This window comes from Neocloeon triangulifer, unplaced genomic scaffold (assembly GCF_031216515.1).
Source record: "Neocloeon triangulifer isolate White Clay Creek 2 clone unplaced genomic scaffold, ASM3121651v1 ptg000001l, whole genome shotgun sequence".
Taxonomy (NCBI): domain Eukaryota; kingdom Metazoa; phylum Arthropoda; class Insecta; order Ephemeroptera; family Baetidae; genus Neocloeon; species Neocloeon triangulifer.
In genome coordinates this window covers 10,559,600-10,574,534 of record NW_026775544.1, presented here as the reverse complement: position 1 = coordinate 10,574,534, position 14,935 = coordinate 10,559,600, and the positions used below count along the sequence as shown (strand labels likewise).

At 39.0% G+C, this 14,935-nt stretch overlaps 2 protein-coding genes across 6 annotated transcripts; one reads left to right on the top strand and one right to left on the bottom strand.

Moving 5' to 3' along the window:
• Nucleotides 1–2,882: 2,882 nt before the first annotated feature.
• LOC132194366 (DNA repair protein complementing XP-C cells homolog) lies at nucleotides 2,883–6,741 on the top strand. The gene is made up of 8 exons (XM_059615636.1): nucleotides 2,883–3,001; nucleotides 3,205–4,331; nucleotides 4,392–5,168; nucleotides 5,231–5,472; nucleotides 5,526–5,751; nucleotides 5,814–5,982; nucleotides 6,044–6,198; nucleotides 6,250–6,741. The coding sequence occupies exons 2-8, from the start codon at nucleotides 3,219–3,221 to the stop codon at nucleotides 6,508–6,510; spliced, it is 2,943 nt and encodes a 980-aa protein (XP_059471619.1). The 5' UTR covers nucleotides 2,883–3,001; nucleotides 3,205–3,218; the 3' UTR covers nucleotides 6,511–6,741.
• A 286-nt stretch (nucleotides 6,742–7,027) lies between these two features.
• Nucleotides 7,028–14,434, bottom strand: LOC132192718 (muscle LIM protein 1-like). Of its 5 annotated transcripts, none has more exons than XM_059612807.1 (12): nucleotides 14,320–14,434; nucleotides 13,564–13,695; nucleotides 12,901–13,075; nucleotides 11,113–11,236; nucleotides 10,900–10,987; nucleotides 10,356–10,439; nucleotides 9,366–9,583; nucleotides 8,810–8,985; nucleotides 8,620–8,752; nucleotides 8,369–8,556; nucleotides 8,216–8,318; nucleotides 7,028–8,059 (listed from the first exon to the last, which is right to left on the bottom strand). In XM_059612807.1, exons 2-12 carry the CDS (start codon nucleotides 13,676–13,678, stop codon nucleotides 7,889–7,891), a joined length of 1,575 nt encoding a protein of 524 aa, XP_059468790.1. In that variant the 5' UTR covers nucleotides 13,679–13,695; nucleotides 14,320–14,434; the 3' UTR covers nucleotides 7,028–7,888. The 5 variants fall into 5 exon arrangements, with proteins under 5 accessions (XP_059468790.1, XP_059468799.1, XP_059468808.1 ...); XM_059612816.1 differs by having other exon boundaries at nucleotides 14,316–14,406; XM_059612825.1 differs by lacking the exons at nucleotides 10,356–10,439; nucleotides 10,900–10,987 and adding an exon at nucleotides 10,002–10,098.
• Nucleotides 14,435–14,935: the final 501 nt, after the last annotated feature.

The following is a 14,935-nucleotide window of genomic DNA, read 5'->3' as shown; positions in this document are numbered from 1 at the left end:
GCCGAAAACGACACCACCCTGGCCAGAACCAGCGGCTGCATTTGGGCTCCGAAGTTCGTACTCTGATTTTTACCATACCACCTTGTTTGGGTAAAAAATTATGGCTCGACTTTTCCAAATTAGGTAATTTCCTTATCGACTAATTTATTTCATGGAAAGTTGGATTCAATGATTTTTTTTCTATTTTGAACGTTGATTATCCTGGTGATTTGAATTTAATGACGGCATCTCCTTGATGGGTTTAGGTGAGTTGTTTATTGTTAAAGAAAAAAGATGCCCCGAATCACAACAAATTGGCTATAAACGCGCAAAAAACAAATCATGTTCTATCGACTTTGAGGGCGCCGCGAGAAAAATTACAAATAGAGAGTGGCGGCCGAATAAATGGCCATGGTGGCGATCGGCAATCAGCCAGCCGAGTTTGACGGTTGAAAAAATCTGGTATAAGCCCATCAAGGCGGCGAAGCATTATTTCACAGAAAAAAGCAAGTGTGCGTGGCTCGCCAAGAGGGAGGAGAAGAAAATCAGCAACAGCAGCCCCTCGGCCTCGCTTGCCAGGAGAAAGAAAAAGAGTGCCGCGGGGCCTACTACAAGTGCACAAAAGAGCAAAAACCCACAGCCCACAGGTATCAGCTTAGGCCGCGCACAAAATAAAGAAATATGCAGACAGCAGAGGCGACATACGAATACAATGCAATTCAAGAAAATATCTTATACCTAAAAAACGAACTGAAAAATACGAAAAATAATTTAATCTTCTCGCCACCACCGCCGAGAAAGGTACACTCGAAACACACGTTTCAATATTGTGACCAAAATTGTTATAATAATAATTTGTTTTTCAAAATTTCTTGAATTAAATGTCAATTATTATGTTAAAAAATGGGTTAGATTGACTTGATGAAATATTATATTATAACTAAAAAGTATTTCAAAAGAAATTATTTCATAATTAAGATTTGATAATATATTACAACTTAAAAGATTTTTCAAACGAAATTATTATTTCATAATTTAAAAAAATAGCTTATATTGGACCCGAGACCCACTGCGACCGGCCAAGACCGACCAAGACCAGCCGAAAACCACTGAGACCGCTCTAGACCCACCGAGACCAATGTGGAACATAAAGTTACAAAATTTCCGAGAGCGGTTGAGACCGATTGAGACCCACCGATACCAATGATCTCGACCGGTCTCAAGCACGGTCTCGATGGGTCTCACGTTTTTTTTTCAATTTTTCAAATTTCGCAGAGCGCGACCAGTGCAGTAATCTAATCGCAGCGCGCAGAATTGGTTGCGCTCAACAAGGACGACCAGCAAAGAGCGCGCAGCAGGCGAAGTAGGTCTAAAAAAAAGAAGTAGGTCTATTGTCTCACGTCCGACAAGGGTATACAAGCTGCTGTTGATGGCCGACGAGCTGTTCTCGCAGGGCATCTCCATACAAGGGCTTCAAATGCATGGGGTCATGGCATCAATGAGGGTGGCCCTGAGCCCACAGCGCCGCCGCAGAGTTCTGCCACTTAGGGTGTCTGCTCTGGATTCGAAGGCGCCGGGGAGGTGATCACGTCGAGGTGAAGCAGCGGGACACCTGGCTGACCCCCTTCAAAGACTTTGACAAAGATTCGATTATTTCAAGAATGCTAACTACTTGTTCATTTGATAATCAACCAAGAAAATATTTATCAAATAAAAAAACCCGATCTTAGAAACTTTCGTTTCAAGAGACGCCTGCGAGCTTCGAACGTTTGCAACCCGCTCAACGCTGACGTCCGCCCGGTTGCTTTCAAATCGACGATTATTTCATGAGTGTTTATTGAGTTTAATGTGGACTGATTTTTCTTCTCATGAGTTGAATTTATCGGAATTTATTTCAAGTAAAATTATTTTTGTCGCATGAGTGAGCGACCGAACGTTAAATTGAGCCGGACTGAGATTTACTTCGGCCCACAAAAAAGTAACAAATTCTGAGAAAAAGTGGCAAAAAATAAAAGAGGAAATCAATTCAGAAATATTGGATTTAATTGAGGGAAAAGGTGGAATTCTGATAATTATTTTCTTTTCCTTTTTAATAATTAATATGCAATAAATAGTTTCAAACTATTGAGTGAGAAAAAAAAATAAAAAATTAAAGAGCAGAAGGAAATTTTTTGAGATTCAATGGATAAAAAACATTCTTATTTTTTTTTTTAAAGAAAATTTGACATTGAAATTTTAATCTTTAATATATATTGAGTTCAATTTATTAAAGATCACCATACCTACTGGGTGACATTAAATTCATAATTTGATTTTTTATTCATGGCTTATGCTTATCTTATACGTCTCCTAGGATATCATACGAAACTCGCGTAATTTTAAAAAATTGCAATAACAGAGGTTAAATAATAATTCTTGAAATTTTAAGCAACGCTTTAAAAAAAAATACTCAAATTTCAAAAATATATTTTTTTAATTTTTGAAATTTTTATTTACCTCAATTTACCATAGTATTCATGATTTAGTGTTGGTTTGTTCATATTATAATGATTCAGAGACACTTTTATAAAATAATGTACGCATGATTATTCATTGTATCACTCACCCGTTTAACATTTAATTCTTTTATTAATTATACGCGTTTGCGTTTGCATACAACTGGAGCAGCACTAGAAAAAGAACATTCATACAACACCTAGCGGTGGAAACACACATGCACTTATTTGGACTGAATTTAATTTTGAATTACTAAGAAAATCACAAAAAGTTAAAGCTCCGCTAATTTAATCAGAAAAACAAAAAAAAATGTGAAAATACCAATATATCCACACCAAACAAGCAAGTTTTCGCGCCGCTTGTTGAGTTGTTGAGCGAAGTGTGACGTCACCATGGCTCCACCATGTGTCTTTGTTATGATGGTTTTACCTCCGTTTGGTTATGTAATCAGCGAGCAGAATTTTGTAATTCTGGCGGCGTCTGCGTTAAATCGCATGCAAAGGAAAACTTAATTGCATCGGGAAAGGTGAGGGCTAATGATTTATTGATTAATGATCTCCGCCCTGTTCGCGAGGGTAGAAATTTTTTGAGCTTCCACACAGCCGCGGCTCTAAAAAAATGTTTTTTAATATTTCTCAATATTAAATTTGCTACTTTTAATTTATTCTGAGAAGTTTGAAAATGTTCTCATGCCATTCGTTCTCTAATTAATTCGTATTTTTCACGCAGATCAACACTGAAAGATGTCTAAAAGGAAAAGTACGGGAATTGCTGCAGTTAAAGATGACGAAAAGAAACCAAAATTGGACAGCTTTGTGGCCACCCGTCGACAGTCGGCGCGCAGAAGTACGGCCAAGGCGCAGGAACTCATCAAGAAACAGGCTGCTGCAGACTCAGAGGACGAGGAATTGTCCCTTTTGGACTCTGATGACGAATTCGTCATTCCCACAGGAGGAAAGGACGAGCGAAGCAATGGGTTGGTGGTCCAGCCTGTCAACAGCTTCCTGTCCTCAGAGTCGGCTGACAGCTCGGAGGACGAAAATAAAGGAGCCAACCTGAAGGTCAACCACAGGAAAATCAAAACCATAAAGCCTAAAACTGAGCCGCTGGCAAAGAAGTCTTCCAGAAGCGTCCTGAGTTCGGACTCGGAGGAGGATTTTGAAGATGTGGTGGCACCTCCCTCACCTAAAAAAACCACCGAATCAAAGATTTTGGCCGAGGTCTCAACATTAACAGACTCCGAGTCTGACCTGGAAGATGTGCCAACTCAAAACCTCCAAGAGCTCTTCCCTTTACTTGCCAAGCAAGAGGAGCTGAAGGCTATGGAGAAAAAGGTCAAAGAAGACGGGGACAAAAAGTTAAAGAAGTCGAAAGTTCAAACTCTGGACGTTTCTCAACTGCTGGCCATGGGAGAAACTCAAGAGCCGGTCCCTTCGACCAGCAAGTCAGAAACAAAAAGTAAAAAATCTGCAAAAACAAATAAAAAGCTGAAAGTTGATTCGGACGAGTCGGACTGGGAAGAAGTCGAACATGGGCCTGAACAAACCATTCCTAAGGAGGGAGTGGAGGTGAAAATCGAGACGACAAATGGGCTGAAGAGGAAGAAGACCAAGACCATGGACTTGGAGGCCATCATCAAGAGGAGGATCAACCAAATTCGCAGGGAGAAGCAGGTGGAGCTGCACAAAGCGTCTCTCCTGTGCCATTTGAGCCATGGAATGGTCGTAAACAAGCAGCTCAACTCGCCCTCGTTGATGGCCGTGGCTTTGTCCATCTTGCATTCGCAGCACTGCTACCCACCCAAGAAGAGTGATCTGAATTACCTCGAGAAGATTGCCTCTTGGTTTCACAAAAAGGTTTTTTTTTCAATTTTGTCATCGATGAGAAGTTGATTAAAAATATTTTGATTTTTTTAGGTTTCGGTGGCAGATGTGAAAGATGACCCTGATAAGACTTTGGTCCAGCTGTTGGAACTTGCTTTCCAGGTAATGAAAGCTCCAAACAAAAGGATTCTCGTCCTCATGTTTGTGACTTTGATGCGTTCGCTCGGCCTCAAGACCAGGCTCATCATCTCTCTTCAGCCACTTCCATTGAAACCAAAGCCTCAGGATCTACTCACAGTTTTGCCAAAGCCAGAAGTGAAGCTTGGAGACAAGAAAAAGCAAAGTATCGAGGCCAAGAAGACAAATGAGAAGACTTCGAAGGCAAATGAAAAAGCTCCGAAGAAGTCTAAAAAAGAAGTCAAATCCAAATCTGGGCCGCCAAAATCAAAAAGGTCCAAAAAGGAAAGAGAGAGCAAGTATTTCTCTTCAGACAAATCAGAGTCGAGTCCTGACGTTTCTCAGAAATTAAAATCGCTGAGAGCAAGGAAGAACAAAAAGTACGAAGAGGAGTTGACGGAGGAATCTGAATCTGATGATCACATGCCAAAAACAACAAAAGGAAAAAGAAAAGCAAAAGTAGGACATAACGACAAGGAAGATTTCAAGCCGCAGGTTCTGAAAGTTGTGAAAAACTCGAGAATTGCAGTCAAAGACAGGAGGGTCCTCTCTTCAGAATCAGAAACACCAAACTCGCCTAAACCATCAAAAATGGGCAATGATTTCTGGGTAGAGGTCTTTGCCGAGATGGAGGAAAAGTGGATTTCGATCGACGTTATTACTGGAAAAGTGCATTGCGTCGAACACCTGCACGTGAGAATTAAAAAATTTTACTAACCGACTAAAACTCTTATTTTTTCAAAATTAATTTTCAGTCAAAAGCAACTTCACCTGTCCTCTATGTGATGGGATTCAACCAAAACAATGCGATTCGAGACCTGACTCGGCGCTACTGCCCCCAGTACCACACCTCGACTCGCAAGAATCGAGTTGACCAGGAGTGGTGGGAAGAGGCCATTGTACCATTTTACGGAAAGAAAACTGCTGTTGACAAAGAGGAGGAGGAGGAATTGGAGAAGCAGCTGCAAGACCGTCCAGTACCTAAAACCTTATCCGAGTAATTTGTACAAATTTAAAAGTGGGAAAAGTTACTAAACAATCACTATTCAGGCTCAAGAATCATCCTCTCTACGTCCTGAAGAGGCACTTGCTCAAGTACGAAGCGATTTACCCACCCGATGCTCCACCCCTTGGATTCTTCAAAGACGAGCCAATCTACGCCCGGGAGTGTGTTTTCATTCTGAGGTCCAGGGAGACTTGGGTGAAAGAGGCCAAGGTCGTCAAACCCAAACAGGAGCCGTACAAAGTCGTCAAGTCTCGACCAAAATACGATAGGGTGCGTAACACTTAATAAATATTTTCTGTTAAAGTATTGATTTGAAAATTTCGATTGTGAAGATGAGTGGTCAGATGCTGGAGAGCCAACCTTTGGAGATCTTTGGCCCCTGGCAAACTGAGGACTATGTCCCGCCGGCAGCCGAGGATGGAAAAGTTCCTCGCAATGAGTACGGAAATGTGGAACTCTTCAAGCCCTGCATGCTACCCAAAGGAACAGTCCATTTGAAGTGTAATTTTTTCCATTTTAGTTGCGATATTGAATATTAAATCTTGGTTGTTTTACTTTTTAGTGAGTAACTTGAACAGAATTGCCAAAAAGCTCGGCATCGACTGTGCTCCTGCCATGACTGGATTTGATTTCCACTGCGGAGGCAGTCACCCTGTATTTGAAGGCTTTGTTGTTTGTGAAGAATTCAAGGACATGCTGATCGACGCTCACCGTCAAGTAAAATTTTTATATTTTTTTTTCTCCTGCATTAAACACATATGTCTCTAGGAAGAGGAAGAAAGAGAGAAAAGGGGTGAGGAAAAGCGGTTGAAACGAATCTACGGAAACTGGAGGAAACTTGTGAGGGGTCTGATGATCCGAGAGAACTTGATGAAAAAGTACGACTTTGGCCAAGAGGCAGCTGAAGAGAAGAAAAAGTCAAAGAGCTCAAAGAAGGCAGTGGCATCCACTTCCAAGGTGCCTCTGAAGCAAAAACAGCCAAGCAAGAGGAAAAAAGACAGTGATGATGAGACCTCTGATTCCTCTTAAAAGGTCTGTCTTTACTCATTTTGCAAGAATTTATCCTACAAAATCAAAGCAATCAAATTATATTTGAAAGCTAAATCATTCCTTTGTGATGAGTATTTCAATATTTTCATTATTTCTTGAAGAAATGTTGCAGTATTTTTCCTGATGAATTTAACAAAAAAAAATTTGGAAACATCGTCTTGTTTAATCATTTGTAAAATGGAACAAGCAAAAATAAAATGTAACAATTTTTCCCAGTACTTAAATTTTGATATTTAATTCTGCCACAGTTTTAAAAAATTAGCTCAAATTTAGAGTTGAATTAGCAGCTGAAGTAAAAAAAAATCAAATGAAAAGTTGGCGTTTATTTTTCTATTGCTATTGAGAGCATTATTTAAATTAATGTTTGAATGATAAGTTCATTTGCAAGTTTTGCTTCTCATATTGTCTTAATGGCTCATATTTTTCAGCGAGTCATATTCCTTAAATATCTTAATTAGAGGCTTTTATTTTTTACGGTTAAAGAAGAGAACGTAAATTTGATTAAATATGTAGTTTTTATTCATGAACAACACGAGTACACAGAAAATATAATATTGATTTTGATTACTCCGATGGCATATTGATTGAAAGAAATGCACATAAGCTACGATCTATAGTTTACCCTGATTAAGAGTAGCCACTGTTAAAAGCGCAAAAATGGAGTTAAATTTAAATGAACATCTTATTGTCGATACTGTCACATATTGCAGATAACAAGTTAGTCTTTATTGATCAAACCACACAAATCGAAAATCTTGAAAACAACACTTGAGTGCAGATATTTGAGCTCCCTGCCTTTCAGTTGTTGCTTGTAAAGATTCATTAGAACTTCTGTGGTCTTCCGACGTGGGAATACTTAAAATAATGCCCAAGCGGCATTTTTTCAAGGCCCAATTTACAAGAAATTCGAGCACTGCAAAAGTATCTTCCCTTGAAATAAAATTGCAGTGCTCTGCAAGGGCAAGATTCTATCAAAATTAGGGATGTATGGAGTTTTGGAATCTCGCCCCCACGCTAGGACGGTTGGATAAGGGACTAAAATCGTCAATTTTCTACGCCCGCATCTACCCCAAAATTTGCATTTACCCCCAGTAGTGTCTGATACAGATCTTCTCCAACTTAATTCTCAGATCGCTTTTATTAAAAAAATCTAGCTAATGAAAATCACAGTATTTTTCGTAATGATTGCCAACTGTGAAGTTTAAAAAATAGAGAGCAGAAGAAAGAACGTCGAGATTAAAATATATTTATAAATCTTACAAAATTTGAAAATTCTGCCCAACAGATTTTTGATCATCCTTCGATGAACCCTTTTGCCTCTTTTGCCTCTCAAAACCTTAAAAAAACTGTAAAAAAATTAAGCCATGGATAAAACTCCAGCGCCCATTCCATAGCCCACTCCCTTGGGTCCGTAACGGCGGCCGTAGCAAGATTTGCAGTAAATATTTCCGTCGGGGCTATCATTGAGGGTTGTCGAGTCCAGAGAGCGGTTGCAGTCGCCACAGGTGAAGCAGCGACGGTGCCAAATCTGCAATTCCAATTTAAAATTAACCAAAAATATTTCCATTCCTGGCTTTATAGTAAAATATTCTAAAATACTCCGCAGTAAAATTATTGAGTATTTGAAATTTATCAAATTGAGGAGTGAAAATAATGAATAAAATAAATTGAAGGTTGAAATTACTCTATTTTTGCTGTTCATCTGTTCAGCTGCATAGACCATCTGGCCACACCTGGGGCAGCCCTGGCCTTCAGGTGCCTGTGGGCCACTTCTTTGGACGTTGGGTCTGAAAATCTCAAATTGAATATAAATTTTATTAAAAAGGATTTCAATTACCTTGGGGCAGTGCTGGTCTCACTGGCAGAGAAAAGGGTTGGGGAGTGGCCGTAGCCGAAGCCCTTGGGGCCAAAGTTCTTTCCGTAGCACGCCTTGCAGTAGATCTCCTTGTCAGGGCCGTCGCAAGCCAGGATCGAGTCCAAAGGACGGTGGCACTGGCAACAGTTGAAGCACTTCTTGTGCCACATCTGATGATCAAAATTTATTTTTATGACAAACAACTTCATTTGTTATTAGATATAAAATCGTACAGTGCCCTTGGCCAGCTGCTGCTCGGCAGCGTAGACCATTCCTCCGCAGCGAGGGCACCCCTGACCTTCGGGGGCTTTGATGGAGGTCGTGTTGGGGTTGTAGAAGGGACGCAGCTGAGAAATTTGCGCCTCGCTGAAATGAATTGAAATAAAATATTTGGAATTTTTTTAATTTAAAAAAGAAACGCACTTCAGGCCATCGGTCTGCAAAAATCCAGAGCCGCAGGCAAACCCATAGCCGTGGGGACCCCATTTCTTGCCATAGCAGGTCTTGCAGTAAACGTCCTTGTCAGGGCCGTCGCAGGCAAGAACTGAGTCCAGGGTCTTGGTGCAGTCGCGACACTTGAAGCACTTGCGGTGCCACATCTGTAAAATGAAAGTTTTTTTTAAATTTGATTTTAGTAAAATAATTGTAGAAAATTTTATTTTTTTTTCTATACTTCATAATTTTATGTTTATATTTTTAATAATTTTTCTAATTAATTTATTTTTGATATATTAATTTTTGTTTCTTTTTAGCATTTTGATTTTTAAATTAAAATTTTAACCACAGTTACAAGAATGCTTAAGAAAAAAATAAAATAAAATAAATATTTAATTTTTTTTTTAATTTTTACTCTGACCTTTAATTATTAATCCCTTTTTAATTATTTAATTACTATGCTTGCTTGTCATTAATTTTTAAGTAGATGTGCCAACTTTCAAACTATTTTTTTTTTTTTTTTTAATTAATAACTTTAACTCACGCTGCCCTTGGCGAGGACTTGTTCGGCGGCGAAAACGGAGCCTCCGCAGCGGGGACATCCCTGGCCTGGGGGCGCCTTTATGCTGGTCGTGTCCACCAAAGTAGTCTTGGGGGCGACGGGGGCGTTCGCGCCATCCTCCATCAGCACGTCGCACTGCAGGGCGCCGGCACCTTGGCCGTAGCCATAGCCCTTGGGACCAAACCTCTTGCCGTAGCAAACTGGCAAAAAGTTTTCCATTACATTTTTTTTAAAGCGTGGGAGCGCGATAGGAGAAGAAAGAAAATTTGCGTGCAGGTTAAAAAGAGTGAGGAAGTGAAATTTTCATATAAAATGCGCTGATCAGCATTTTCAGCAAAAATGCAAACTCGAGGGAAATTTGAAACTGTCCTCGTCGTTTTCAATTGAAAGAATAAGTTAACTTTTCTCTCGCTGAATAAAAAAAAATCAAAGGTGAAACTTTGGTTCTCATGCGGAATTAAAACGGGGATTGATAACAAACCTGAACCAGACAAGAATCTTTTAATGCGTTTGTCTGACGGCGGATTAAGAAAATATTTTTCTTTTAAATTTTTATGAAGAAAATGGTTATTATGCTAATGTTAAATGTATGCAAGTGAATTTGTCGATGATAATTACCTTTACAGTAAATATCCTTGTCTGGTCCTTCGCAACAATTGACGGAGTCCAGGGTCTTGGTGCATGCGTTACACTTGAAACACTCCTTGTGCCACGGCTTGAACAACCAGCAAACGGTTGGTCATTTTGTGAGTCAGTCAAGAGGTGTGTGTTTTCAATTTTAATTGTGTTTGCGTGTGCAGAAATTATTTACTTAATGTTTGTGGCAAAATAGAGACAGATCGGAAGGTGCGCAAAAGGGAAGTAAATTTATCCTCAAAAACACCAAAAACCAACGGTTTAATTTGAAAATTTTGGTTTCCTGAGAATTCATTCATCCTCATTTGATTCTTGTCAAACCAAGGACTGCATCACCTTTCGGCGGGGGCGGTCTAAAGGTGTCTCTACCCTGTACCTCGTGCTTCTCCCTCATCGCTTGCAAAATCGTAGGTAACGCGTCTGACATTTAATTTAATTAGCCATAAGCAGACTGTTGAATAAATCTTTTGATTTTTAGTATCTTCTCTTTATTTGCCAAAAATTCTAAATTGAGCTAGTTTTTCTGTGTTTCTTACAATCAAATTTGAATAAAATCGTTAAATATTTGAATGTTTAAACTACCAATGAAAAAGTGTCTTGAAGTTTCTGGATTTTTGATTATTTGGAGACTATTATGAAAGTTTTTTTTAATCAGGACAGCAGTAATTAATTTATCAATAATAAATAATTAAAAATATCAAAATATTTGCATTTTGATTTTTATTATAAAATTAAAAAATCTAAATTTCAACTCACTGGCCATGGAAGACATTTTTGTCTAAATTTAGAGGTTAAAAATCGCCTTTTTATGAATTGGACTTTTTCACCAGTCTGGCAATCTATTGCAAAATTTTTATTAATTTCAAATCCCTGTGAGTACCTGTCGAGCGTGACGGCACAGGCTTGACATTCAAGTTCCTACGCATTAATTGGGGACTGCACCGAGGACAGTAAAAGGATTGCCAACCCTAAGGGACGAGCGACACAATTACTATTCAACTATTTGATAAAAAAAAATCGGGGGAAAAAACTCTTCACCGGGAAACAAAAAGCAAAAAGGATGGAAAAAGAATAATTTAAATTTCGGGCCTACCCTTCCTCTGGCCAACATCTGCTCAGCAGCGTAGACAATGCAGCCGCACCTGGGGCAACCTTCGCCCTCGGCGGCCTTGGCCTTGCCAGTCTTGACCTTGGCCACCCCGTTGGTGTGTCCGTTCCTGCAAAAAATAATCAAGTGTGAAAATCCACTCTCCGCAAATTGCAAATCCATTCCGTTAATAAGCGAAAGAAAGAAAGATGTCTGAGATTAAAATCGATTTTATATTCCAAGTGAGAGGAAAGAAGAAATGGACGCCACTTTTGATTATTTCATTTCTCCTCGCACATGCGGCCCTGCTCTTAGAAGAGGGCTTGTTCTCGTTTTAATTTTTGTGAGTTTGCCGGAAGCCTGCTGTGGTGATTAATTTTGTGATAGCGACCGTGAAGGCCCTTCCCCACATTTTAACAAAATTTCATCTACGAACTCAAAAAGGTGTAAATAATTTTTTTAATTTTTTTTTTCCAAAAAGGCCTGAAAATGGGGAAAGTATATCGCGTTGTCCAGCACTTTTCACTTTATGGATAACTGAAAAACCAGACAGTACACGGTGAAATGATTAGTTTTGTATATAGGTGGAGTAGAAACAGCAATTGTACTAAACTGAAGTGACTGAGTGTGCGATGTGTGAAGATGTGCATGCAAGCGAAAGCAGACAAGCGACACCAAAACAGAGGATAAATTTGAAATCAGCTCACCATTCGATTCCGTCAGTCCAATTGATTCAAGTAAAAAAATATTTTGAATTGGGATGAATTTGAGTTTTAAATAAATTGCGTTTTTGGTTTTTCAATTTGACACTTTTCTCCAACTTTTATTCAAATTTTCAAAACACATTTAGAGATTAATTTAATGGCTTTTTTTAATTAATTTCGCGCAATACAAAATAAAAAGAATTAAGAGAACAATGACCAGTCTTAACCTACTACAAATTAATTAAATTAAGAATTGCAACGCTGCGGTTAAGATAAGATACCATGAGCCAATCTCGAAAAACGTAAAAAATTGCGTTAATCAATTTAATCGGCGACCATGCAGTATAGCCCTATCTCTGGGTTAGGGAATGTTGCCTATACCAGGTCGTCCTTTTGAATGTTCGATTTAATACTTTTTACGGGGACAGGGAAATTGATTCTTTTTTATATGTGTTTGGTTGCAAGAGAATGAAGAAACACAAATATATATATATGGTAAAAACGAAAGAAAATTCAGCCACGGTGCATCCTCTCAGGCAGGGAAGGGCTGCTCGTCTCCAATCTCATCTTAATTGCTACGGGAAAAGGGGAAAAAGGAAAATCAAAATCATGCTTTCTCATCTCGTGGCTTGGTGTGTGAGAGAATTGACAGAAATTTGCAAAGAGTCAAATCATTCGCTATGTACAGTATACTGCCCTGAAATCGACTAGAGGGCTCAATAATTTGATTCGATGCAAACTTCGCAATTTAGGCTGCGAAAGCGCGTGAATATGGAAATCGCAGTTTTTTCTCTTTGCATAAAAACGAGCCTACCAAAAAATGTCCTGACTGGGAATTAGTAAGTGGGTGTACAAATATTAATGAGATGTGTACCAAAATTATTACAAACACACAGTCACAACAGTGGGATGTGTTGTCAAATGATTGCTAAGGAAAGGCCCTCAAGAAAGATCGCTATTTTTTTTATTAATTGGAAACCGGATTTCGCTTTTTTCATTCTAGCCCGAGTCTGTTTATATATATTTGTGTGATGACGTGTGGAGGGTTGTTAGTAGTGTGAGAAAAAGAAAAATTAAAGCGGACACTCACGTTGCCTCCTCAGGCTTGCCTTCCAGGTGCTCGCCGGTGTCCATGCTGAGGCATCCAGCGCCGCCGCCAAAGCCGTAGCCCTTAGGGCCGTACTTGCGCGCGTGGCAAACCTTGCAGAAGAGTTCTCCTTCGTGCTCAGTGCAGTTGGTCGAGTCGAGCAATTTGTTGCACAGTCCTGTTCAAAAATTCAAATAAATCCAAATTGACAAATGGAAAAAAAATCTGCAAATATTTTATCTATTTTGCACTTTATCAATGTAATTTTTGATACGTTTATTCGTTTTTTTCTACATTAGAATATAAATTAAATAGAATTATTTGGTAATTTGTTTTAATATTGTCTTTCTTTTTTCCTAAATTTTATGATTTTGTATGTATAAATTAATATTTCTCCACAAAATTCTTAATCAATACTGAAACTTTTAACTAAATTTGAAAAAATTACACTCAGAATAATAAAAAATTAAGAGATTAGCAGATTGAATTTTCTATTATTTGAATTTATTTATTAATTTCAGTTTTTATGATGGTTGGTTAACTAAATAGGCCATCCGCTTAACAGTCAAGTCACGCCGGTTGCCTATCACTGAACAAGACAGGCGACTGTTATCCCAGAGAGTTCAACGGCCGATCTGTTTTTTCTTTTTCAAAAGAAAAACTCACCGCACTTGAAGCACATCTTGTGGAACTTGAGTCCTCCGGCTACGCGCTCCTCGGCAGCGTACACGGACTTGCCGCATTTCGGGCACTTGGGGTGTTCAACTGGCTTGAAAGGCATTTTGTCTCACTACTGATCTGCAAAACGAGAAGAAAAAAAAATATTTATTTAAGAGGCAAGCAACGCTTCCTAATTAAAATCGAAACGCCTAGACTGAAAAAGTTTGGAAATTTTCCAACAGGCTTGCGTCACAATTCCAAGTAAACTAAGCCGGTAGTTCTCAAAAGTCTTGCGCAATTCGCGTGCAACAAGAGCAAAATTTATTATGAAAAGCGGCCACCCCCCTGCGTGCGTCCATATTTGGTCGCGAAGACAACTTCCCCTCGTTATGCTGGAGCAGCGACGTCCCTCTCTGCAGCGGCGGCCGGCGCGTGGGAAGTTCCCGAAATAGAAATGGAGCGACTTATTTTTCATGCCCACCAAATTTGGAGCCGCGGCCAAAAGCACTCCCGATTTGATAAAAAAGCTTGAAGGAAAACAGCGTCAATTTCAGATAAAAACCTGCACTTTCCAAGAGGCTCAGTTCCTTTGATTCGGAAACACTCAAAACAGCATCACCATAAATTTGATTAGAAATATCAAAATTATCAAAAAATTTAAAATTGAATAAGAAATATTTTTTAACCCATTTGAAAGGGAAAAATTATTTGGAGGATGCGGTGAAAAAAGTCGTTTGATGTTCAAGCGAAAGGGTTACCTACTTATGGTCCAGAGGTCGGGGGAAGAGGACGGTTCGATATCGACGAGAGCCACAACGGCGAATGACTAGTCGCCGGCCGTGCATCTCCACTACTTTTGGGCACCTTCTTTGCACACGGCACTCTCATTATGAGTAGTTCAGCGGCGAGGGAACCTTCTCGCTTATGATACAAATTTCTATTTGGAGAACAACTAACGCCAGAATCATCATCATTTTCTCACTTTTCATTAATTTATGGACATCATAAATTTACTCAACCGAGCTACCTCCGACCCAATTATTGCGGCTCGTTGAAAAGAGGAGCCGATCGCATTGGGAAACGACGATTAATAATGTGAACACACACTTCGAATGCACTGCTTGGCGATACAGTTTTATTCATTCAGGCTTCTATGAATTCCATACCAATTGATTAATAATGTCTCTTCAATCTTATGTAACTCTTGAATTTGAAAATATTTTGTGCTTTTTAATTAATTACAATTTTTAATTACATAAGTGGCCAGGAAATTTTTGTTATCAATAAAGTTAATTTCAACAAAAGGACTTTCAAATTTTTTTAATGTTGTTTTTAATAATTAGGACTTGGAAAAAGTTGATTTCTTAGACAAGTTGAT

What these genes read in the sequence shown, in the direction of transcription:
- LOC132194366 (XM_059615636.1), top strand. Translation starts at nt 3,219, where the DNA reads ATGTCTAAAAGGAAAAGTACGGGAATTGCTGCAGTTAAAGATGACGAA. An exon ending in AGGAACAGTCCATTTGAAGT is followed by an intron (nt 5,983 to 6,043) that starts GTAATTTTTTCC and finishes TTTACTTTTTAG; the next exon opens with TGAGTAACTTGAACAGAATT. An exon ending in TGATCGACGCTCACCGTCAA is followed by an intron (nt 6,199 to 6,249) that starts GTAAAATTTTTA and finishes ATATGTCTCTAG; the next exon opens with GAAGAGGAAGAAAGAGAGAA.
- LOC132192718 (XM_059612807.1), bottom strand. Translation starts at nt 13,678, where the DNA reads ATGCCTTTCAAGCCAGTTGAACACCCCAAGTGCCCGAAATGCGGCAAG. An exon ending in AGATGTTGGCCAGAGGAAGG is followed by an intron (nt 10,988 to 11,112) that starts GTAGGCCCGAAA and finishes CTCGTCCCTTAG; the next exon opens with GGTTGGCAATCCTTTTACTG. An exon ending in TTGCAGACCGATGGCCTGAA is followed by an intron (nt 8,753 to 8,809) that starts GTGCGTTTCTTT and finishes AATTCATTTCAG; the next exon opens with CGAGGCGCAAATTTCTCAGC.